Here is a 27,055-nt window from a genome sequence, read left to right on the forward strand (position 1 = left end):
TACTTGTAATAGAATCTTTTTCACAAAGGATGGGATTGGACTGTACGCCTTTGCTTATATTTTCTGGAATTCATTTTACAGGGGAATAACATATCTGTAGAACAGGAACCTTTGTATGTGGTGCTCATTTTCGTGTCTAAGAGTTAAAGACTTTTCAATGTGCTGCAATATAACTTGATCGTTTTCCTGTCTTTTGAAATATTTAGTTTCACAAAGGTTTTTCTTGTTATAATGCTGCATATTTCATAGTCCAAAAATGAAAAGATCTTTTTGCATAGTTTGGTCTGTCTGTCTTTGACACAGAACTTAATCTCTGCATCATCTTGTGTCATCATGTTTTGAAGCTGATTGCATGGCAAGAGTTGTTTTTTTTTTTCAAGTAATCTCAAATGTACATTTTTATCTTTCTGGAATGCTTGTAGGTGGTGGGGACAGAATAAATTTATAAATGTGTACTGTTTTCTAATGGCAGCCTATTCCCAAACATCTAGTAACTTTTCTAGATATTGTCAACTCTAGTTACAGTATTAACACGTACATTAACTGATGTGTTGTTCTTGGCTTATCAGGTGACAAATTCTTAGTATCTGTACCTACGCCAAGCAGTAAGGTCACAAAAAGTAAGGCTTGCAGTATCTTGCATCCCTTTTAAGCTCCTCATGATTGATTGTGTCAAGGACTTAAAAGGTTTTGAAATTCAAGTCTGAAACAGTAATCCCCACCAAGAAGAAAGTGAAAGACGCAGGTAAGAATTTGGGAAGATGAAGAATGAAACCCTGACCTCACTGAAGTCAGTAGAAAGCTCCTATTACAATTAATGAGGCCAGAATTTTGCCAAAATCATTGAATATGAAGAGAACAGTATTATGAGAAACTGTTCTTATATTCATCCTAATATCTGCAATATGAAAACATTTCTAAAAGACAAGATGTGACTTAAGAAAATTAAAGAATGTGATATTGGCTGTATTTAATGATTCTTAGAGAAGGCAAAGCCAAAAGCAGTTTAATCTTCTTTTTTTTTTAGTTTAATGATAATTGCAGTTCTTGGTTCTGTTATTGGCCATGCACAGTCGTATGCCTGCCTGTTGTTTTCCTTTTTTTTTCCCTCTTCAGTGAAAGATCTTTTTTTCCTTTTTTCTCCCCCCCCCCCCCCCCCCGTGTTTTCTATAGGCTTTTATCTTTAATACGTGAGATCTTTGTAGCCTTCTTTTCAGCTCTGTAGCCTCGTTTCTTGTGTTTGTAACATCTAGCTGGCTTTGGTTTCTTCCTATATTCTATCTGCACAGTGACTTTTGCTACTTTATCTGTTGCTTTATAGAACTCCCTACAAACTGACTCTTGAAATCTGAATGGTTTTATAGTAATACACTGTACGTTTATTCTCCATTTAAGCATAGCTACTATGGATGCTCTCTGTAAGTTACTATACTTAAAGTCTTCTTTATACTAAAATAAAAAGTAAGATTGGATTTTTTCTTATTTTTTTTCCTACTTTCTTTGCAGTAATAGTAGCTGTGCAAACAACCAACCGTCACAGTTCACTTTTGGATATCTTTACTTCTTTTGCATACACTGTAACTTGAGGTTCAGAGAAATTAGTGTTGCTTGGAAAAAATGAAAAAAATGTGTACGTTACAATATCGTTGTAGCTGATATCTTTTGCCTCCTCATTATTTATTCTTTAAGTAGCTTTAACAGATATTCTTTAATTGGATTTCCTTTATTTTTGATATCTAAACTTGAGTTCATAAAGTTTGTGGGACACTTTGTTTTTGTGATGGTTATTTAGAAAGCTGCCTTTGGGCAAAAATTCACTTTTTGTTTAAAATCTTGCAAGGAGTATCTGCAATTCCCTTCCAACACAGCCAAATTAGAGAACAATACTATATTGTGTGTTCAGAGATCCAGGAACCTTGAGAGGTTTTGATTATAAACCTCTGCCACTGGCAAGCATGAGCAGTGTTTCTTGTTTCTGCTACAGACATTGAGTGCTACTTAGGAGTTTGGGATATATGTGATTAATCTTGTTTCTACATATATAGCAATTTATGGCTAGAGTAATTGACCAAAGTTTACAGATTATGTCAATGTCCATATTCCAATTTGAAATGGAAATCAGATTGTTTTGTTATGGGATAGAAAGTATACTTCATTGAGAACCAGTCTAATTCTTTAGCAGAATGAGTAATTAAGATATATTGAGTAGAAAATATGGCAACTAGAAACGAGTAAAGAAAGCTCTTTGGAAAAGTATTTGTTTGGGTCTGTATCCAGCTGCAAGCAGTTGCTGAGAGGTATAAATCTTATTCTTGTTGAAGGATTTTTAACTCTGAAGGTAAACTTGAAATATTTTTTGGTTTACTGAAACGTGGTAAAGAGCATGTAAAAACTGTTCATGACCTACTTGGCAGCATCCTTCTGGCATCCTAGGTGAATGAAGACTAGGATCTGTGAGAAGGCATCTTAACTGTATGTGTTTCTCAGTCTAATGTAGTCCAAGGAGGACAAGGAGACCTAGACTTCATGATTGATTTTGTATTTGTTAACTTGTTTTTCAGCAGTGTTTATGTATTAAGAATGTAAGGCAGAAATACACTTCATAATGGTGTACGATGTAATTTGATGAACAAATATCACTTAATAGATTCTGATGTACAGAAACTGAGTCATTTACCTGAGGAACTTGTCAAGGACAAAGCAGACTGAATATGAGATCAGGAATTGGACAATTTCCTGGCTTCCCAGTTCCTGGTTTCTGTGTAATCTTGAGTGAATTATTCAGCTTGATCCTGGAAAGCAATGGAAGTAATGCTTTTTAATCTGCTTCACAATAATGTCTCAATAGTGTCTCAACGATTTTAGGGTACAGTATCACTGTCACAAAACCAGTAAGTAGGTTGTTTGAAATGTTTTCTATGCTTTTCCCCCAGTAATTCTTTGTATTTTACAGATGTAGATTTGTAGGGTTATGTATTTTGGTATTTAACATCCCCCTTCTCAAACTGGCAAGGTCAATTTTTTTGGAAGATGAAAAACCATCTTGGTGTAAGACATGTGGCTTTAATAGGCCATTTACTAGAGAAGATTGAGTCACAAATCCTTCAGATTTTGGGTGGGTTGCCAGTGTTCCAGCTGTTAGCAAACAGTCCCTCAAATGTGTTCATCTACACAAATACACCCTAGCTTTGGTGGGAGAAGATGCATGATATGCTTTTGTGCCCTACTTGAAACTGGGGCAAAGAGGATTTGGACTTTTTTTTGCCCATGGCCTTACATTATATTTTATTGACATCTAATTCTTGCTTGTTTTCCATTCTTCTTGCTTTTGTGTATAGACACTTTTTGTTAATACTCTTCTTGTTCTTCATCTTTTGTTTCAGAACTCCATCTCCTGCCTTACTTTGTATGTCGGAACCACATGATGGATCATTTGAATTACATAACAGCTTCCCATCTCCCTCTTTCCTTCGTAGTTTAAAGCACACCCAAAAGGTTTGCCAATTTTGAACCTTGGGAGGTTGGTACCCATTCTGAATACCATCTAATCCAGAAAAAGTAGGATTTTACAGAGGTAACTCAGGACTGTGTGTTCCCAAACCTACAAGTCTGTTATTTTGCCCTTTGCTAGCTATTTCTTTGCTTGTACCAGAAAGAGCAATGAACTGCATCCTGCCTATATTCTGTTCTTTTCATGGGATCCTGGAAAGGCTCTTGTATTAAAATCTTCCTCTGTTGCTTAACCGAGCAAATTGTATTACCTCACGTGCCCTGAGGACAGAGGTGGGTAGTGACTGCCAGAAATCAAGCAGTATTTTAATGGTCAGTCCACTCATCTTTTCCTTTTCTTCTCCCACAACGTGACTGTGAGCTCCTTAGGCCTGAATGTAGCTATGTATATTTAATTTCTAAGACATCTTTTTTTTTAACCTAAATTGTGAGCTGTTCAGGACAGCACCTTGTCTTATTATTTATTTGTAAAATGTCTGGTATACATTTTAAACTGTTTGTGCAACTGATCTAAATAAATATCAAGTTTGTTTTAAGAAAAAGTTTGGTCTGATTTATGCTGCAGTACTTTTTCAGTATCTTTACACAAAACTGAGTATTTGTCATGAAATAGCTTACAGATTAAAGAAAGCTTGGAGGATCTAGCACTTTAGCTGACAGCACAGTATGACTTTTAATTATTCTGCCTTGGATGAAATATTTCTCTTTATTAAATTTACTTCTTACATTAACATTGCACTGTTGTACTTGCCAAAAGGAGATTCAAAACATGCAACTAATTTTTTTTTGTTACGTTTAATTAGGGCTCAGCTCAGCAGTACAGAAACCTATGATACTGTTGGCTTATAGAACAGAAGTGCACTTGAAAAGAAACTAGACAACTTCTGGCTTTTTTCTCCATTTTTGCTTTGGTGAGAAACATTTTTGCTCTCATGTTGCCTAAAGCTACTGCTGATGCAAAGAGCAACTTTACAGGAAGAGTTTGCCAATCCTGTTTCTCCCAACTCAGAATATGTTTTTTAATGTGATTATTTAAAATAAAATAAAAAAGCCTGAGACTGTCAAAGATAGTCTTAAATTATCTGTTTTTTTTTTCAGTTGTTTGAGAAAGGTTGTATGGGAAGGTGTTTTAAAAATAGTGGTAATGGGGAAGAAAGCCCCAAAAACTTGTTTGGGGAGACGAGCTGAAGGAAATAACCCCTCTAAACCATGTTCATAACCTAGCTGATTCTAAATATCTGATCAGATTTTTTTATAAACCTGATTATGAATGCTTTTATGCTGGCGCTTTTCCATAATGCAAACCCTTGAAGGGGATGTGAGGATTACCTAGGCTCTTTATGATTGGCCTTTGATATTTGCTACTGATGTTAGGTAAATCCTTATTTTTTTTTTTTTGTGTGTGTGTGTGTGTGGTTCTTTTGAGTTCTGTTGCCATTACTTTGTAGCTTGCCTCAGCCATGTTATAAAATGTCTATGAAGCTAGCATGCACAAAAAGTTACTTCCTTAATACTGTGTTCAAGTACCAGCACTCCTGTATAGACTGTTTTTATTTAAATAAACAAAAACCTGGTCACTTATCTGTTTGACTAAACACTTGGGAATGGTTACTTACAGGGAAATCGTGTGGAATGTCACATCAAATTTGACTACTTGGATCTCATCTAGGTTTCTTTGAGATGCTACTTTGATGTTGACTTAACACTGTAAGCAGATTTATCATTTTCTGCTACTCTAGATTTTGCTTAAGTGGTTAGTTTGAAAGTGTTTATTTTGCAGTAAAAACAAAAGGAGTGCACTAACTGTAGTCTAACAAAATATTTTGTTTGTCCCTTATGAATATAAACATGTAATTATGAATAGAGTAATTTTAGCTTTTTTTTTTTCTTTTTTTTTTTTTTTTTTAAACTAAAATTGGGAATATAAGTCACACTGAAATGATTCCTGCTCATTTTAGGGCAAAGTTGCTAGCTCAGGTTTCTTGTAAAATATATGCAATTTTTTTGTTTAACTTATCTTGGTAATAATATATTTAGAATTACTTTTAGGCTATTTTTTTCTAGAAAATTCAAAGCTACATGTCGAGTTGCTGCATATTCAGATGCCTGTCTTGTCTTTGTGGTATGATATCTGTTGCAAAGGAAATATTTTATGAAAGTGAAAAAATTGGAACTGTAAGAAATTCTCCTGAAACATTACATTGTAAAGCCAAATTCTGATATATTTATTTTAAATGCAGTAATTGATTTGTGTTAGGCAAAACTGGCTGACTTGCTTGCAGAAAGCCACACTGTCATTTCCAAAGACAATCAGAAGAAAACATGAGCTTATTCTATGCTTGAAGAAACACTGAGAATAAAAAGCTCAAATAGAGGAATCTTCAGTTGTAGATGTGGTGTTAAGATATGACAAGTTTGTGTCTGCAAATGACTTGAGAATTGGTAAAATAGTACTTCATGGTAACTTCTGTTGGACTGATACAATGCATTTTAAAAATATTCAGGAAAAGATTGTTTGGTGTTTGGTAGGGGCATGATCCTATCATTTAATAGATGAAGAAAGGCAAGATAAGACTTGAAGGCTGAGGCTTTTCTCTTAAAGCAGCGTAAAATATTTAAGCAGTTTTGGGATTAGTTGAAATGGAAGATGCATTGCTCAATTATTTTTGACTCTGGTTTTTGATAGCTGATCTGCATCTAATGCAAGGAGTTGATATTGAAGATATGAACCTAACAGTGAAATCCTAGTTTTATCTCCAATTCTCCTTTTCTCTTCCCTGTAATTTCTCACCACTGTTCATCCATCCAGGCACCTGACAGAACCTGTTTGCAGTTACATGAAGTCAGAAACTCAGAAAAATCTCGACTGAGAACTCCCTGTATTTTAGGGGCAAACGTTTAGGGTTGATGTGAATTGCCTTTACACAACTAAAATAAGGTCTTATCGTGGGACATGTTAAGTAGCTTGGATCTGTATGTAATGTGCTGCATTTCACCAGAGGGTTTGTTCCAGACGGGAACTCTTGGCTGTAACTGCAATATTTATATTGGATGGTAGCACCTTTACAACGTAAGGGATAGGAAATGTGGTTTTGAGTCTGAGCTAGACCATGCCATTGGATAGCTGATACAACTGTCAGTGTTTAATCTTCTCAGCTGTGTTAAAAGTGAAGTCCAAGCTGTGTTCATGTCTTGTGTTTTTTAAAGTGACCTGGTAGGAATCTTTGGGCAGTAGAGCTAGAGTGGATACCAGATCTGGCTGCAGCTTTGTGGCTCTAACTTGCGACATATTTGTAATGAACGCACCTGATGTACTCAATGTTTGTATTGGCTTGCAGTGTCTTCAGTTATAGGTTTACCTTTTTTTTTTGTTTTCCTCGGATGAAACGTTTTTAATTATTTGGAGGAACTGAGACACAAATCTTTATAAAAAAAATAATTATCCATTTATTGATGGGATTATGTGTTTAGTACTGTGATACCTTCAGCTCAACTACAATACCTTGAATTTTGACAATGATAATGGCAGTGTGCTTATTATTGGGAATAACTTTCCATGCCCAGCACAGTACATTGCAAAGCGTAATGTGCAATGAGTGCATGTTTTTAAGTTGTCTGGATGGAAAACAGAACCAATCCATTAGTCATCCTGTTTCATTTTCATTGGCTTTTTCTGTGTCTCACAGCTCCAACAAAAACACCTTTGTCCAATCTATACACAAAGGGAGAGGCAGGATGTACCTTTCATATAACAACAAACTTTCAAATGAAAAATATCAGTTTGTGGTGTTACCATGTGCCTACAAACACACAGCAGCAAATATAGCATTAATGTTTAACACAAATTGCTTTTTAAAATTTAGTCTGCTACTATCTTTTTTTTTTTTTAATTGCCTGAGAGTTTGCATTTAGAGCAACTTGAAAAATGTCTCTCTAAGATTTTTATCCTAAATACCCATATTGAGACTGTATGGTTGTGGCCAAGCAGTTCTGATGCAGAATGCATGGTGCTTTTGGGGCTCTGAGAAGTAAATGATGTGATGATTCACATAGGGCTGCCATCACTCCAAATGAAAGATCTGTTGGATGATGTACCCTTAAGTCACCAGCACAGGCAAAGATAATCTTAGTCTCAAAAGATTCTTCCCCAAATCACATGTCAGTATTGCGGTGTTCAACCAGAAAAGCAGCTTACATAACTCCAAATTCTTCATTGCTTTAGCAGGTTTGAATCTGCTTTACTCCTTGTATTGAATGAGAAAATCTGATCTGTTGTCAGTGGTGCTTAGTTCTTTCAAGCTGAAGTAAATCTAGGGGTGCATATGAGTGAAGTCTCTTTTCCATTTATAGTTCTCCTGATTAATTCTTGAAAGTCACAAACAACTCGTCTGTTTGTTGAGATAGTAGCAGTGGGGATGAGTCTATTTTGTATTATAAAGATGGTTTTGTTCTTCAGTGTTTAACCTTACTGCAGTTTACTCTCCTTTGTAGTAAAACTGGTTTTAAATTGCCTTTCATTTAGGTTGCATGTTTAAAAATTTATATATATATATTTTAAAATTGTGTCCTCTTCTTTATTTCCATCCCTTTTAAGTAAAACTCAAGTTTACTCTTGATCCAAGAAAAAGGTTCTGTTTTCAAAGCAGAGGATGACTGAAGGGAGCAACATCTGCTTGGAAAAATAGTTTTGTGATATTTTTATTTATTTACTTCTAAGTTTGAGAAGAAAATCAGCTATAAGCTTGAGATGACAATCCAGTGTGCAGATGAGCTTCTGATGGTTGAGTGAAAAAATGTTGTGGCTTATCAGAATATTAATATTTAAAAAGACGCATGCATACTGAGCTCTGTTGCTTGGCTTAACGCTGCCAAGAGTGTGCTGGCCATTTGCGTGGCATAGGTTTTCTAGCTAGGTGTTGGATTTGTATTGTAGAAGCATATTGGAATAAGAACACTTTCCTTGTCCCAAAAGTCTTAAAACCAATGTGAAACTGAAGTGCTATGTATTGCTCTATGCTGAGTTGAAGAGGAAACTTCTGAGTTTTTTTTTTTTTCTTCTTCTGCTCTCCTGGAAAAAACTCATAGCAAGGAGATAACAAAAAAAAAAAATCCTGCTTTTTACATTCTCTTTTGTATCACTTCTGCTCAAAGGAAAGAGTTTGCTTGTTCTGTACACTTGTTTAAACACATGCTCTCAATCTTGTGGCTGTACTGCCCTTGAAAGGAGGAGGCCAAAATACTTTTTTTTTTTTTAATTGCTTAGTGTCAAGAATATTTTAATTGAGTTTTCATATTTTCTGGATTGCATAATTTTAAAGTCTATCCCCTTTACTATATGAAGATTATGTAGAATTATTATTCTTTCCCAAGAACAACCAAATTGTACAAATAAACTTCCTTTTCATGGGAAGTGGGAGGATTTTTGCTTGCAATTTAATACCGTATTTGGGGGGGGAGGGGGGAGGGGAAAATCCTGATCTTCCAGCTGCTAGTTTACAGGGGTATGACTCGGTACAAGTCTCTCTTCTTCATTTTGTATTAAAAGAAAATATAGACATTTAAACCAACCGACCAAAAAAAAACCAACCCAGATGTATTCTGAAAATTAACTTGACTTTGCAAAATAGGCTTTTCTGTTTATAAAGAATTTAAGAGGTGTTTGCTGTAATTCGGAAAGTAACATGGAAGTTTGAGAACAATGTAGTGGAAAAAACAAACTGACCACAGCTGGGAAAGTAATACACACTTTTAGTGATACAAAATGCTCATGCTTACAAAACCAGAGTTGGTTTTCACTGTTCTATGGTACATAAGTAATCCATCAGTGTATGAAAGACCAGAAATATGTAATACAAACAGGCTAATGCTTTTCGCTCTCAATTCCACAGACTACTTTTGTTCACTTACTTGATTTTGCTGTTTACTGTAGTGGAAGGGAAAGAGGTTTTATTCTGCAGTTCCTTGTAGTTTACATTCAAACTGACTGTGACATAGGGCTCAAGAAAGGCTAGAGTCATGACCACTTTAAATCATTACCGATGCACAAAGGAAGAATCTCAGGGCCTCCAGAGTTCTCCTATCGTTGGAGAGAAGGGAAGAAATGATTTTGAAGAAACTAAAAGCAAACAAACCCTGTAGGCTTTTAAATAGAGGACTAAGCTACAGGCTGGGAAAGGAATGGTTGGAAAGCTGCCAGGCAGAGAAGGACCTGGGAGTGATGGTGGATAGTCGGCTGAATATGAGCCAGCAGTGTGCTCAGGTGGCCAAGAAGGCCAACGGCATCCTGGCTTGTATCAGGAACAGCGTGACCAGCAGGGCTAGGGAGGTGATCGTCCCCCTGTACTCAGCTCTGGTGAGGCCGCACCTCGAGTACTGTGTTCAGTTTTGGGCCCCTCGCTACAAGAAGGACATCGAGGTGCTTGAGCGGGTGCAGAGAAGGGCAACGAAGCTGGTGAGGGGCCTGGAGAACAAGTCCTACGAGGAGCGGCTGAGGGAGCTGGGCTTGTTCAGCCTGGAGAAGAGGAGGCTCAGGGGTGACCTTATTACTCTTTTTAGGTACCTCAAGGGAGGCTGTAGCGAGGTGGGGGTTGGCCTGTTCTCCCACGTGCCTCGTGACAGGACGAGGGGGAATGGGCTTAAGTTGAGCCAGGGGAGTTTTAGGTTAGATGTTGGGAAGAACTTCTTCACTGAAAGGGTTGTGAGGCATTGGAACAGGCTGCCCAGGGAAGTGGTGGAGTCACCATCCCTGGAAGTCTTCAAAAGACGTTTAGATGTAGAGCTTAGGGATATGGTTTAGTGGAGGGCTGTTAGCGTTAGGTTGGAGGTTGGACTCGATGACCTTGAGGTCTCTTCCAACCTAGAAAATTCTGTGATTCTGTGAAAGAAAGATGGCATCACTGCTGTTCAAGTGGGTTGTAAATGACAGATCCAAGGTATCCTGGAGTGTTTTGGAGAAGGCAGAGAAGCTGATAAGTCTTGCTCTTTTCTGAATTGTCTTCTTCTGTATTAAAACATTCTTGCCTGTTTTGGGAATTAAAAAAAAATAAATGTTGCTTTAAAACATATAAATGTCTGATGCAAATTCTTTACAAAATGTCCCACAAGCAAAATGGACTTCTTGCTGTCCAATTTGATATTTTGATACTCTTCTACACACTGAATTACTTTGTTTTATAGAGGAGTTTGAACTGCTTGACAGTCATATACTCATCTGGTGTGTGTTGAGTTGGCATTAATTGAGCGATGCTAACTGCTCATTAATTAGCTGAAAATCTGTCCCCAACCTTGCTGATAGTAGTCAACAGCAGATAGACAAGAATGCGAGAGCACGGCGTTAAAAATCGTCATAGACTATGCAGATTGAAATTTAAGTGTTAATTCTTGAGCCTTTGAAAAGCACAATGTAAGTAAAGGGCTAAGGCTTTTAAAAGCCTGTAGGAAATTCCATGCACTTGCTGTCCACGTATCTCCTGTTAGTTCTGCTATCTGTCCTCTAGGTTAGCTGTTGATGCTGAGAGCTGTGCTGTAATGTGTTATCCTCATGCATTTCTTATATTTAACCAATATTGTCACTCGTGAGTGTCAAATTAGAGCTCATTCAGCTGGAGCAACAGCAGCAAGAGTAGCCAGCCTCAGGAAGGTCTTGTCTCTTGAGATTTCCAGGGCAATTGCTTGAAGTTTGTCTTAGTTTTCTAAAACAATTGCTGAACAATCCATTGTACAGAGGATTTACATCTGATACAGCTGCTGTTCCAAAGCATATGTGATTTAAGCATGTTGCTCTTGTATCACGTTTGGGGGAGTATCTGCCTTGTTCTTTGTAATTGGCTGTCCTTAACGTTCAAATATGTTCTCTGTGTTGTTCCTCAGTTAAAAACAAACAAACAAACAAACAAACAAAAAACCCTCATAACTAGTAACTAGGATGTATATTCAACTAGGAAGTATATTCAAGTCTTGCAACTCTTTTGGGGCTGCATGCTTTGAAGTCCAGAGGATATGAATAGTTGAAACTGGGCACACAACAGCAACACCTTGGGCTGCACACAGACTCCTGCTGTCATACACCCTTCGCCCGCTGCTGGGACCATGCTGGAACATGCAATGTCAATGACAGTAGTTTTTGGTGGCAGTAGATGGTGCCATCTGTTATATGTGGGTCAAATCAGCTCTGCAGCAGCAATACACCAGCACTGCGGTGCAGGGGAGATTCACCACTAGAGAAGATTTTTTTGATGAGAAAGAAAGCGGTATCATTGCTGTTAATGTTCCTTCGTGAAAGGGCTGTGCCATTGTAACAGCACATACTGGTGCTTGCGGTCTCAAAGTGAAATTGTTTTAAAGAAGCCTTTGGTTCCTTTGAACTCCACAAGTTGCACTTATGGGTAGAATTGAGGTGGTTCTGGTCCATCAACTAAGCACTTCCTTAACATAAGCATTTTGATTTCCCTTTTTATTTAACCCTACTATGAATTTGTTTGGAGGCTTTAGTGTTTTTGAGTGTTTTTGATGTTTGTGATTCAACTTTGGTGTATGAAACCACATTCAATGTGTATTTTGATTCAATGAAGTTTTTATAGGCAGGTAAGGCTTCTCTTTACAAAGTTTAAATAGTTTACTACATAAAATACTCAGCCTTGTGGGAGACTAATGTTTTAAAAAGATTTACTCTGTTGACAACACAGCTACATTTTGCTGAAGGACGAATGGTGTGGGTGAACTTATATTAACACAATGAGTCTCTTAAAAGTTTTCCACTATTAGAGAAGCTTTTTCCCCCTTCTATCTGTGGAACACTGGAGGAGGGAAGACAAGCAAATTTTTGCAGGAGAAACAAATTGCTAAAGCTGTAAAACGGAGTCAGATACCAAGGTACTTCCTAAATTTTGCTTCACAAGCTTCAGCTTAAAGTTGCAGCTTTCTAAGCTCCTTCATAGTTTCTTAAACAATGAAGGTAATTAATTTTACTGCTTATTAGGGACTTTCAGGTCTGTAAAGATCTATTTTTGTGGCATATCTAAAATGCTGAAGTCTTGAGAAGACTGAGCAAGTTGGTAGGTAAACACCAGTGAAGTAGTAATTGTGGCACCTCTTATTCTTAATAAATTTCATCTGGCAGACAGTCTGAAAATGCCTCTTATGGATTATGCTCTACACAAACTAAGTGAAAGGAAGACAAAATAGTAATAGTTATATGCAATCCCTACCTATAAACACTAATTCGATGGTTGAATGGAAATAATTCTGTGGTTTGGGGTGGACCCATCAATACTTCTTGGCTTGTGGCTGTATTTTGAATGGAAGGAGGGACTGTTGGTTTAAAAACTCTCCAAAAAGGTGTTTTTTTTTTTTTTTTTTTTTTTTTAAAAAGCACATACTTTCTCAAAAAGTTTCAGACCACGTCTGCCTAAGGGAGAAGAACAGTACACTGGTACTGCAGAGAGGAGCAAGGTCTAAAGGGAGGATTTTAAACACTCCATCTTTGTAAGGAAGAATCCAGGTGGTATTATTAACTAAATCTGGAGTAATTAATTCAATTTTATTTTTTCTCAGTTTAGTTTATAATGAAAATCAAGTTATTAACTGTAACTGAGAATGACATGGAATTTATTATTTTGTACAAAACATGACATGGGGTAAAGTTAGCAAAACATCATCGTGCTTAGCAAATTAAACTGGCTGTCAGCTCTAGGTCTTTGTATAACACAAAAAATGTTCCCAGGCGTTCCATCTAGTTTTTAGCAATGTGATAAGCTGGTAGAAATAAGTGTGTTTTTTGTGCAAAACAGGAAGTATACAGCTAGACATGTTATACCACAGCACTATTAGCTTACATTAGCTATATGAAAAATTCTAATTAAATACACTTAAGGTGGAATTAGGAACAGGGGAAATCTTTGCATATGCTGTAGCTGAATTCATGTGCATGCAGTGAATTACCCAGGTAATTAAAGTTGCTTGGTACAATGAATGGCTTTAAAAGAGATACAAGAAAATTGCATGGACTTAAATACCGTAAGTATGTAATTGCAGAAAATGGTCTAAATTTGTCTTGATGTCTGTTGCTTCTATAACGTAAGTTATGTCTTGTGCTCTGAATTTTGTTGCTCCAGGGTGTTTTGGAAGTGAGACAGCCTATCTTAATAGTATTTTTGGTAAACAATTTTTAAAATGAAAATGTGAATATGCTTTACATGTCATAGAGCTACAACAAATATTTCTTCTCTTTGACTTGTTCATATGCTCAAATTGCTGGGCATTTCAGTTTGTCTTCGTTTTCTAGTTTAAGCTTGTCTAATTGGAACTCATTAAGCAATGTTATGCCTCTTTCAGCTAGATGGAAATTTCTTTCACTGTTACAGTTCTCCATGGAAATGGGTACCCAGTGATACTATTGAATAGATCACAAACATGTGCTAGCTCACCCTTGATAGAAACCCAGTTTCTGGCTCAAGTCTCTGCACTTTATGGGCATTTTGCACTCCCAAGAACTCATCATCTCCTAGTGTAAATTGTCACAGATCTTTCCAATTAAATAAGGTTTATCTTGGACCAAGTTCTGTATAGCTTTTTCTTAATGAATTGGACAGTGAAACAGAGCTTACATGCATAGCTTGCAAAAAATGATGCAAAAAGGGGATAGCTGCTGCTCTTGGTGGACACTTCCATAATTTGAACTGATCTCAAATTTCAGAACAGTCCCAAATAAACAGACTATAATCAGACTGAAGTCTGAAGTGTCCTTTTGGAAAGGAGAAATTAAGTGCTCAAATTCAGAATGGGGAAGAACTGATTAATAGTATTGCAAAAAAGATTGTGTATAGAGGCTTAGGAATTCACTTAGGAATTCAAACTTTATTCTGTGTATGAAAGAAAAAAAAATGGATATACATTAATGCTGCACTTTAATTGCAGTGAGATGTGAACTATCTGCCCTCTTCTTTTGGATTTAGAAAGAATATATTTTCAGATTAAGTCATGCTAGTGAGTTACACAAAAAGGGAGATATTTTCATGGATTAGTTTTTCATTGTGTCATTTGGTTCATCCAGTCACCTATGTAGCCCAATGATACTTCATCCAGTATATTGAAACTGCATGTAATTAATAACGAGAACAATTGTGAAAAGTTGTTCTGCATCAACTGATGATGGGACAAAGTGAGGTGAATTTATACAGGTTATTTAAGCAATTTTAGGAAATATTTTAAAGTGCTTGGATAATATAATCCAATACAGTATTTTAATCTATGTAGGCAAAACCTCATTTTCTGAGAATGAACTTGACAGCTGTATCCTGGGAATGGTTTAATGCTTGTGTATTTCTCAGGTCCCTGTTTTTGTGCAGAAGCATTTGACAGGTCGCATGCTGGTCAGATCAGAAAAAGAAGCAATTATCCCCATGTGATTTTTATTTGTATTCACTTATGTGATTCCTGATGCCACAGGTGGTTCTCAAATTGATATGTCAAAGGCCAGCTGTGCATCTGAAGTACGCAGAACTTGGTCTCAGAATGCTCTATCACTTGCAGCAATGTCTTGCCAGGCACAACAGGTCTGTAGTCTTGCTTTTTGGCTTATTCTTCACAGTCAGACAAGTAAGGAGTTAAGTATAGCTCTGCTTTCTAACTGAAGACACCAAGACAGAGAAATTTGGTTTTTCGTTTTGAAGATCCCAAGCTTCCTGCACAATATATACAATTGTAGCCCCTAAGATCCTGCTCAAAGTGAGGTCTGTACCTTTTTCCATGTGTGCTCTGAAAAGCTGGCTCCAGGTGACTAGCAGGCATGTATTCAGACTGCAGGTAGGGCTAGAGTACTTCAGCATGTGGCTCACCTTTCAGGTAATTTGTAGCTGTTTTGTCACTGAGATCTATTTCTGACGGGGAAAATGTTTTATCATAGGTTTTGAAACTGCAAAGTCTTTTGCACTGCATGGGGCTTATGTTATCCTGGCCTGCAGAAATATGTCAAGAGGCAATGATGCTGTACAACGCATTCTTGGGGAATGGGTAAGTGAATGTATGTAGTGTCCAACGTTAAGCTATGTTTTTCAGGATGTGGAGTCTTTTGTGCAGTACAAGCAGTTAAATACATGTGTTTTCATGTAAGATCTAAGGAAAAGGGAATTTATCTTATTTTGTAATATGTTGTTGTTCAGTCACTGGTGCTTGTGACAGGTTCTTCATTTCACGCGGTCACATTGGACTGCAAGGCTTTGCATGCTGTTATCTATGTGTATACAGACATTTTGTAGTGCTTAGAAAGTTTGAAAGAACCACTGAGGCATGTTTCACAGGTTGTAGGACAGAGTGATTCCAGAACCCAAATATAGAACTCACTGAAGGAGAGTGTATGCACTCAGGTATCAGATAGACATTTTTTTTTTTTTTTTGTACTATGGGAGATTTGGGGGAATAATCCTTACACTTTTCAAAACCAAAAATGCTTTCCTATCTTCCCTGTCCATCATGCAAATAACCAGTGCTGCTAGGCAGTCTGTCTCGATGTTTTTTTTTCCTTCCTGTTTCTTTCCTCTCTTTAATTTTTCTACACTTTGTCATGCTAATACAAGCCCCCCAGTGCTTTTTATTCCTTTGTTTCTCTCTGACTCCTAGCTCTCCCCTCCTCCCTTTTTGGGGGTCTTCTAAGGCCCTTATTAAAATTTATTCAATGTTCTTAATTTATTCCTCCCACAATCATTTACTTGCTGGTAAGGATAGCAGGCTAGTTCTGCCCAAGCTTGCTTTGACTGCTGACTTGAGATAATCTGTTGACACAATCCTATACCCTACACTTGCGTAATAAACTGCAGGGTCAGGTTCTCGGAATTTTATTTCTGTCCTGCTAGAATTATAGTGACGAGTGTTTTAGGTCCATTTCCCAAGCTCTGAAAATATTTCAGCTGCTCCCAGATGATATGGGAGAGCACTCAGTAGTATTAATATTTACACATAAGTAGTCTAGAGATGGTATTTATTAGTGCAAAACAAACAGTGCTTATTTACAAGTATTTCTAAACAAGTGATGCTTATAATACTGCTAGCTTTTGTAACCACAAGTTTCTTCAAGAAACAAAGTTTTTGCATTTAGACCTTTTTCTCTTGCTCTTATGATATTAATGATTTACACTAAAGGATTGGGAAGGAAAAATATCTTCCTTTCCCCTTCAGTACTTCATATTAAAGCTGTCTTTTTGGTCTTCGTTTCAATGACATTTTCAATGACATGTAATTCCAAAAAAAAATTCCAATCTGGGCAAGCATAGTGCATGTGTCTCTTAAAGCTTGCCTGTCCATTCCCTTCCATCAGAGCTGTATTTGGACATATTCTGTCTTGATATTAGCAGTCCTTGCCCAATTAATATAGAGCTATATACATTTAAATATGTTTACTTAGAATAAAAGACACTCAGTGCGGCCTTATTTTAATTAAAAATATCACATTGCTCCCTTATTTCTGAGCTTATCTTTGAACATTTTGAAATGGGACTTCAGGAAATACTTGCCTTAGTACCTGTATTACCTCACTAGGAGTTAATGAATTGGTAATTGAATGAAGATCAGTGAATTTCAAATTAGTTCAGAAACACTACATTTATTTACTAACAGTTTTCAAATTCTAATTGTTCAGAAAAGAATCTCATCTGTAAACTGGGTAGCTGGAAAACCTTCAATGCATCTTTGTAATGGCTTTGTTGTTGTTTATTGAGAGGGACTAATTAACTTTGATTATTGCACTAATATTATGGCACTTTGACAGTCCCTCAGATTTATGACTCTGGGAAAATAAACAAATGAAATGCAGGTGCTGGAGCAGAAAGAATAAGTTATTACTGAACTTTAATTACTTGGAGTGTGTAACCAGGAGAGAATTAGTTGATGAATTACAAAGAGCTTAAAGTTTACATCAAATTGTAAGCAATCCTGAGGAAAACACAAAACCTGCCCCAAAGTCTGTTATTGAAAACAGAGACAAAGATTAATTTGGTTGATTGATACTAATATTAAAATATTGACATAAAATATTAATTTTTAGCTTATAGGTGTTAGAGCAGAGCAGGAAGTTGTTAATTGAAAAATCCTTGCTAAAATTAAAGTTTCAGGAAAATGTCAACAATCTCTGCATACGGTTCAGACAAATTCTCAAGCTGTAGCTGTATTTGCTATAAAAAACTTTAAAATACGCACAGTATTTTGTCTCCTTTGTTCCTAGGGAAAGCAAAATAATTAAAAGTAAATGAGTTTTCTTGAGCTTTACTTTTCAATTCGGAATCAATTTGAAAAACAACAACAAAAAATCTGTTGAGGATGCAGCCTTACAAAGCCTCATGTTCATGTTGCTCAGTATTTTTGGCAGCAGTAGTGCTACCTACTTGCATTGTGGTTTGTTACAAGTTTTTGATGTGTCTCTGAGCTGTGCTCTAAATACTGTCTTTGTCCAATATTTTGAGGGGTGGAAACTTGTTAAATAAGTGCCTACTCTTCAACTGAATGTCCAAATACCCTTTTCTTCTAATTTTCACAAACTATGCTTTTACAACTCAAAACATTGTTGCCACTTGGAATGCTAATGTGTTTGTATTGTAAGTGTACCATGTTAATAATGCAGTTTGTATTTCTGTAATTATAGCAAACATATTAGCAAAAGCAATGTGTATCCAATACTGTTTTTTCTGTGGGGCAGCATGCTTTAAAACCTGAGGTTTGAATTTCTCAAATAACGTTTCCTTTTTCATCCTCATTTCATATGGGACATTTGTAATTCCTTATAAAGAAAGCAAGGAAAGTTCTGCAATAACACTGTTTTGCAAGAAGACGAAAGACTTAAAGATGTAAAAATAGCTGTTGTTATTTTAAGGTTTGATACGGTTATGCTTGATGATATTTATTAAACTCAATCCTGAAATATGTGTTGTGTGTGTGTGTGTGGCATCTACTGTAATGCAGCGTTCAGAAATGAAGTACAGAATACTTAAGAAAACCATCCAGCCTGATCCCCTTAGTGAGCTTATTTGTGAGTTCATGGTTCGGAGTGCCATAAAATAAGTGTCTGTGGAAATATGGCTCTTCTTCTTTGTGCCTGATGTACTTTTAATAAGTTGTTAGTCCAAAAAAAGAGTTAAAAATTGGCTTGTATGCTTATATTGAAAACTGAAAATTAAGATTATATGAGAAAATGGAAATGCTAAATGGCATGGAAAAATCCAGCTCTTAAGACATAGAGAAAACAGGAGGAATGATGAGATAAGATTTTTGTTCTTTAGATCAGCTGCTCTTCTGGATGTTTAAAAACAAATTCAAACTGATCTTAATTGACTGCTGAAGACAAATCTAGAAAACTTTTTAACAATATATGCCAAAAGAGCTGCTTTATAGAGAATTTGAGCCATCTGAGCAGGGATTAGCCACATCAACTTGCTAATTACTTTAGACAACTGACATTCGTTTGCAAGCTACAGTATTCCAGTTATTTTCCTTCTAAACTACAGGAGATTATATTTTATTACTACTACAAATAGGTAATTGTCTTGTGCGTAAAACATTGTGACAAATTTTAATATGATTGGTTTAGCAAGTCTGTCAGATAATTTCTACAGAAAGGTAGAGTTGATTATATTTGTACAATTTAATGTCTTTAAATACGTAAGTATAGAGAGAGAAAGCAAGAGAGGAAGTATGTAAAAGCAGATAAAAGAGAGATCAGTATAGCTTTACATTTGATATCTTGAAAATGAATGTTGTTCATGCACGGTGACATTCAAAATCAATTTAAAACTGTTTGATAATTTTGTTGCTCAGAAAAGAGGAAATTAGAATTCTAGAGTTATGATTCATTTTAATCAGAAAGAAATTGTCAAACATAAATCTCTCCTTGAGTAGTGAAAAGGCCTGAAAGCAGCCAAGAAAACATCAATACTTTGCAAAGGAGGAATGATTGTTCCAATTCGTAGCTTAATTGACTTTAAGGCTTAATGAAAAACACTACAGTGCTGTTTGTACACATAGCTGCTCTGACGAACGTTGAAATCTATGCTCCAGGAAGAGAAGCTAGGTAATTTATTTTACATTATTATTGATATAATTTTCTAATTGACTATGAGTAAAATGGTTGGATAGGACTGCATAGCTCCAGATGTTAGCAGTATTCTCAAGAAAATTCTTAAGAGAATGAATAATAAAATATTTCATAAATCACAGCTTTTCTTGCCATGAAGCTCTCGTTTATTTATTCCTGTCAAATAGTCTTTGAAGTAGATATTAAAAGATAAATTGTAAATTTAGTATCTCATAAAAAGTATAATGTTTCTTTTGTAATTATTCCTCAGTGTTAAACCTACAACTACGTCAAAGATTGGATTAAAATGAAAAAAGAAAATTTGGATTTCCTTTATATTTAGGAATTTACAAGGTATAGATGTGACAGAGAAGCTCGAGAATGGCTGTGAAGAAAACAACAAAATACACGTCACTCCTTGCTGTCTTCTTTTCCCCCAAAGTATTCTCCACCTAATGAGTGATTTATATTCTTGCTGATTAAGTAACTGAATTAAATTAAAACCTGATAACTGAGTCTTTGTATTCCAATTGTAGTCTTGCAAAGTGCAGAAAGATGAGAGGCAAATTGGGCACATTTACTGAGAACATGGGCGAAAATTTTCATGTGTTCAGTTTGTTTCCTCCTCAAGGAAGGAGGACTAATTTCCCAAGTAGTGTTTAAGCTCCACCAGTGTCCTTGGTTTACTGTTTTTCATGTAAGTGCTTAGCATACAGATAGCTCTGTAAAATATTGTTGTCTTAGTCTCTTAGTACAAGCGGATGTTAATTTGATACAGAAGATACAATTTCTTTTTCTGTCTATTGGATGTTAATTTTCTGAGGTATTTCTGTAAATCAGTCAGACTTCTGAAACAGGCATTTGACACCAAGCTTATGTTAGAACCAGCACAAGACATTGTTACTGGAAATTAACTTAAGTGGGGGCATCTCATCATGATTAGTAGCAGACACTTATGGAAAAACATGAAGAGTGTCTAAAAGACAGCTTTTGGTATGTAGTAAATACAGAATGGAGCCACAGCCTGTTACTGAGTATAGAATTGGAGTTTCAAATTGGTGCTAAATAAAAGGTCTTAAAAAGTAATCTCTTCAAAATGGAAAATAGTTCAGACTATTACGCTGTGGAGCACACATATTTCTGTGAAAATATTATTTCTAATATGGTGTCATTATTTTGTAATAAAGAGTTGTATCATTCTAAGCATGACATTCTAAAACTACATAATCTTGGTGTGCACATGCCATTGCAGTGTAGCATACAGTTATAAAAGCCTGCAGTGTACAGACATATTTCATCCTCTGGCGCTCTGAATAGCGACCGTGTTGAAGAATCAAGATAAAAGCAGTTATCCAAACCTTGCTGTGGGGAAAAGGTCTTGTAGAAAGAGGTATCGTTTACCAAGCTAGTTGGTAATGTAATAAATTCTGTATTGGCATGTCTCACCTCCAGCCACAGATGCACTCACTAAAACATGATAGCCACTGCTGATACAAAGCTTTTTTCTTTTTAAGGGTGTGATCCAAACCTTTCTGAAGTGAAGGAATCTTTCAATTAACTGTAATCTGATTGAATCAGACCTCGTTTTACTAGCAGAGAATTGATAATGTAGGCATTAATCTGGTGTTACTATCACTGATGCTGGTTGAGACCAGTGTGAAAGGGGTTGGCCATGATGTTAAAGAGCTCAGTAAGTTCCTGTTAGTAACCTGCTCTGCTGAGACACCTTGCAAGCACTCTGTATGTAGCAAAGCTGTTTCCTGGGTACAGGTGGAAAGTGAGTTGTTAAACAGTGATAGATGTCATTTTAAGCAGTAGCAGCATGCATACCCAGCACTAATCAGAATTAAATGTAATGCAGTCTGCTCATACACTCTGTTAGTATAAGAAGCTGGTAAGCAGCTGCTTTTGTATTTTTGAAGACATTACTAATTTTGAACACATTTTGAACACATTACTAATAATGTGTTCTGTGGTGGCAGTTTCTCTCGGTTTGCAGGTTTGTGTCTTGGGGCTGTAACTAGCCACAAGGACATGCCCAACCTGCCAGCTATTGACCTTGTTATCAGTGAGAAGTCTGTGATCTCCAAGATCTTCAGCCAGATTCATCTAAAAACAGCTGCAAATCACTGAATGTGGCCACTGACAACAGCAAGAAGCTTTTTAACGATTTGCGAGGAAAATTGTGTTTAAAAAACCCCACAGTTAAAAACATTAAACAGTTTAACCAACATTTACATGGATGAATTGTTAAGATCTATTTTTCTGTACACTATAAACATATGGCATGAATTTGCTCTCATTACAGATGCTGAGAAAAGGGAAAGACAAATATTTATATTACATTCATGTTTTACAGTAAAAACACTGTTCAGTTTGTTTATACAGTTCCACTGTTACCATTTTTATGGTTAGTAATGAAACCACTGTAAAACAGTGTCTGAATTATATAGCAGATGTGTTAAGCCCCTAACTTTCAGGGTTGGGCATCCCTCTGAATACTGATGCCATTTCCACAAGAGCTGATGTACCGACTACAGCTGAACCGTTTCATACCTCTGTCCTCAGCTGTAGTTAGCCCCACACCATTACTGTACTCCAGAAAGGGTTTTATTGTCCAGATAAATACACTGATATTTTAAAGTAATTACATTTATGAAATATAAAGGAGACTGCTGGTCAGCGTGAGCGAATGCAGGAGGCTTTAAAGGATTTGGTAGGCATTTTCCAAGCATTTAGGACCTCATATAGCTTATATTTCCTGTAAACATGGATAAATTCAAAATGTTTAATTAATGTGATATATGTTTAATTTCTCAACGTGGTTGTAGGATCTTGGAAATATTTTGATTCTGTTATAGTTGATATCTGTATTTCAAAATAACGTCCATAATACGTGTGAAAGTAGATTTTTTTTAAAAAACAGGAATATACTTCTCGGAAGTGTGATTGTATTATCTACTTGAAAATGTCTACAGAAAATTAAAAGTTTTGATCTTTACTAAACAATAGTCAGTGAAAAGCAGAGATTTTTGATTCTTTAATAATATTTGCATGTATGTGACAATTTACAGGAAAAATGCGTGGTACCCACCCAAGGTTTTTCAGTTCTGCAGAGCCACAGATTACAGAATGTCACATAGATTTGAATTCCAGAACATCCTGCTTAGACATTTTGTCTTGATGGTAACTGTTTTTTAGTCTGCAGATGCTCTTTCCTTTAGAGTATCCAGAGTTTATTAACTGTGGAGGAAAAGAATAAGAGTCTTTTTTAAATTTGAAAAAAAAAAATCAAAAAGTTCTGCAGTGGTCCGGTCAATTTGTCCTTTCCTTTTTATGCTTTATGTGAAGAGAGGCGTTGTTCCTGAAAACATGGTTAAGTTTGAGCCTCTTGTTACATACAGTCCAGGTAGATGCATTCTTTCCTAGACTGAGTCCTACTGGCACTAGATTTCTAAATGCAAGTTCTGGGAGCAGAGAGGGGGAATTAAAGTGGCTGGTTATATATATATATTTTTAACCATCTTCACAATTAATCTGATTGTAACGTAAGCTTGTAATATATTCCATTAATGAAGAAGACAAGCTTAGCTTATGGTAAATACAGTACTAAGTGTTTATAGTGCATTTCATATTTTACATGATTCCCTTTATAATTCTGCTTATCTTTTCATTCTAATTCCCTAAAGGATGTATAAAAGAACCCCTAAAGAGAGTAATTACTGCTCTATTCCTTAACCAAGGCTCCTTTTGCAAAAAGAAATCTGAGCTGCTTTTTAAAGAAGGCAGTTTTAAATAAAAATGCAAATAAGCTGCTTTGTAACCACATTAATTACCCACCTAGTCTCTTATTACCATGTTTGTATTGTTTGCAAACACTATTTACAGTCGTGTGGAAATTACCATTCCTGGTCCTGAGGAAGGCTGTTGTTGGTAGGTTGTGCTTTGGAACCAATTAGAGTGAACCTTGTCTCCATTGAGGCTCATGGGAGAAAGCATAGCCTTGCAATGTCAAATAACAGCATTAACTCTGGCTGCACAGGCATAGTGTTGTAATTATATTATTGGCCCTCTTTTGCTTCTGCAATGAGTTTCATTCTCTGCATTTTAAAACTAACAGGCAGCTTTGTGTCTCGCTAATGATTTAATACGTACTGTGATAATTTTTATGAAAGTCGTGGTGAAATCCGGTGGGTCATTTGTCCCCAAATTGGTTCTTTGCTCTAATTTTATAAAAAAGTAAACAAAACAACCCTAACACTTATGTTCAAGATCTCATAGATTTCCATGTAATTGATTTTTACAGTGAAAAAACAGCTTCATTAGTTTATTTCATTATTACAAGTGAACAGGATGGAGTATCTGATCGCATTAGTTGTAAGCAAAATATTTAGCTGGCAATAACTGAGTGGTCATTAGACTTTCAGCACTTTGCTGAAGAAACTGAATGCTCCATAGAAAAAAGTAGTCTTGTTTGTCAAGTGAAATGCAAACCTGTTGCTAACCTAGTATGTGTTGTGTTCTCTTCTTTGATTTATTTGTTACTTACAAATGCATAAAGGTTCTTTGGTCTAAAAGTTGCTCTGAAATTAAGACCAAAACAAAGAGATGTCATGTCTCAGCAGTTATGTTTTTGGAGTCGTAATCCTTTTCAGATCCCAAAGAGCTTAGTTTGATTCAGACTGTGTGCAGTCTGAAATGTGAAGAAATTGTTCCTTTAAGATTTGTTTTCTTAGTCTCATTACTAGAATCATAGAATATCCTGAGTTGGAAGGGACCCATAAGGATCATCGAGTCCAAATCCTGGCACCACACAGGTCTACCCAAAATTTTAGACCATGTGATTAAGTGCATAGAACAAATGCTTCTTAAACTCGACAGGCTTGTTGTAGTGACTACTTCACTGGGGAGCATGTTCCAGTGTGTGACAACCCTCTCAGTGAAGCTTTGTTGAGTCTTCTGGATGGGGAAGAAAATGTACGTAATTACAGAATTTGGTGTTCTGTAATTTTTACGAGGGACAAATTGTGGCCCGACTGTTTGGTTTTAACTGAAGCACCTTCAGGTCTCTTAGGCCTTGAATGTTTGTTGGTTGTGATAACACAGAGCTATTTGTCCTAAAGGTCCTAAACACACACTGTTAGGCAACTTCAAAGGTCTTAGATTAATTTTACACTACAGGTTCTTTACTACATGGTAAACTGGTGAGGCGTATCTGATCCAGCTTAGCTGACTTGGTAGACACTGTCTATGAATGCAAATAAATCACTCAAAACAAACTTATGATCGGTATCTCTTGTTTTGCAAAAGTGGAAAAGATCCTTAACTTATTAGGTTCATGTAAGCATTGATCTTTGGGAAAGGGTAAATATCTAGTCGTGGGCAGAACTGAAGGGACTTCAGGCTGTGTTAGACATCCCAGATCCCTTGTGAATAGCTGGGAAAGAAAGTACAGGACCCAACTCAAGGAAAATTGCATTCAGGACTTGTATTCAGACATGGGATGTTAACTGGGTATTAAGAGTTATCTCAGAAATACTAATCTGCTGCGTATAAGGACAACCTGCATGCTACCTGCAACCTCAAATAGGATGTCAGGGGAATTCACATGGCAGTGAACCCTCTTTGTGTCAAGGTGACACTACGCCTTGTGTGGTCAGGGATGTTTAAAATTTTACTTGGTCACACTATTTTATCATTTTTAGGAACTGCTCATTAATGAAGTCATGTTTAATATGTTATGGTTACAAACAAAGACATGAATGTATGTACTCATTTCTAATTAATTTGTGTAATTATGTTTTATAATCTAGGTGTTTGCAAAGCAGAACGTGGTACACCCCATTTACTGTCTGCTGTAGCTAATAAAAAATAATAGAATGAAAATAAATCTTGAAACTAACTTTAATTGTAAGTATAGATTAGTTGTAAATTATATCTTTGTTATGTTTATTTTTTAATTCTGCAGTGTTGCAGGTTTGTAGAGCATACCAATTAGTGTAGTTATTCGAAGTAATGATGAGTTAATTACCGTAAATGCAGAATGTTATTTCTGTGACAATTTAAAATACAGTACTGAGTTACATTTTTTTAAATGTACGATGAGAATTAAAGGGAAAAAGTAAATGGTGATAAGGAGACCAGTTAATGTTATAAAGTCTATCAAAGTGATAATATAGATAAGATAATTAAAAGTACAAAGTATAACAATTAATAAAATTTCATAATCTCAGCTCATGCCATTATAAACGTGGACACAAACGAGATAAACCTATGTATTTCACTATGCATTAACGTATCACTTGGGAAAAGGCAATTTGACTGAATTCATCTGAAACTGATTACTGTACTTCTAATGCTGCTCGTGTTCACTGAGTGAAGCCTCTCTTTCTTGAACTCATCTCCTGCTGATGGGTAGGCAGCCACGTCAGTAGTGCTTCTTTGGTACCTTAGGCAGAAAGTGTTGTCAAGTTGGTTTTTGTGAATATGTTTAAAGAGTAGAAAATGCTTCTAGCTTAGAGGGTTTTCCTCACTGATGAGCAGTAGTAAATCCTACCATTTTGAAATCAGTGTAGTATACCTATGAGAAATGAGCTGATTCACAATGTTTCCTTGAGCATGCACACTGTAAGAGATATTAATAGCTTCCTTCAGCAGTGTCCCAGTTAGAGTAACTTTGAAATGCAATATTTCATTCTGTCCTGATTAAATTAACCTTACATTTTATTGTGAAATGGCATGAATGCCTAAAGATAGTTTGAAGCATACTGTGTACATTCATACTGTTGCAGGAAAAAACGTGTCCAGGGTAGTACTTGGGTGTTAAATGTTTATTTTTAAGTCAAGAATTGGTTGTCTCCCACTTGTGTGCAGATTCTGTCACGGGAACTGGTGCTTCTGGTTGTCCAGTGTTACAAGTTCTGGTGAAATTAGTGATGCTGGAATTTATACATTAAAGGTTTTGTTTATAAAGCTCAGCTGGAAAATGTTCCTCTACTTCCTAAGAAAGGTTAAGCAAAGGAAAAGCTCTATTTCTAGGGGAAGTTTTTGATGCCCTCCCTGGCACAACAGTTTACAGCCCTGCTCAGGTTGTGAAAAAACAATGCACAAACCTGAAAATCCAAGACATTCAGTTTCATCTATTTGGTAGTGTTATGACAGAAATCATTACAGGTTTGATAGATTTATTTATAAAGACTTGCTTCAATATTTAAAGTACATCTATTCCAACATTCCTCATTTCAAGCTCGGCTGTGGATCAAGATGAAAGAAAAATTAAATTGTATATTGAAGAGCTGTTAATTGAACTGCACTGCATTTAGCAAGGGAGCATCAGCTTCAGGCAGTCAATACTACAGAGAATTTTTAATGTACTGTATCACTAGATTGTCAGTTTGTATTGGAGAATGCAAACAGACTGCTTCGACTGGTGGTAAAGCCCTGGAAACTTTTAAGTTGTTGAGGGGAGAAAATGTTGTTATACTTTGATGT

General features: G+C 36.1%; 1 protein-coding gene across 3 annotated transcripts in view; it reads left to right on the forward strand.

Moving 5' to 3' along the window:
* WWOX (WW domain containing oxidoreductase) overlaps positions 1-27,055 on the forward strand; it is a 507,992-nt gene that overhangs the window by 14,159 nt on the left and 466,778 nt on the right. For all 3 annotated transcript variants that reach the window (XM_082770295.1, XM_082770296.1, XM_082770297.1), the window contains exon 5: positions 15,413-15,519. In XM_082770295.1, the coding sequence (XP_082626421.1) occupies positions 15,413-15,519 (107 nt within the window). The remainder of the gene's footprint in view (positions 1-15,412; positions 15,520-27,055) is intronic.

This window comes from Aythya marila (genome assembly GCF_965140915.1).
Source record: "Aythya marila genome assembly, chromosome: 12".
Lineage (NCBI taxonomy): Eukaryota > Metazoa > Chordata > Aves > Anseriformes > Anatidae > Aythya > Aythya marila.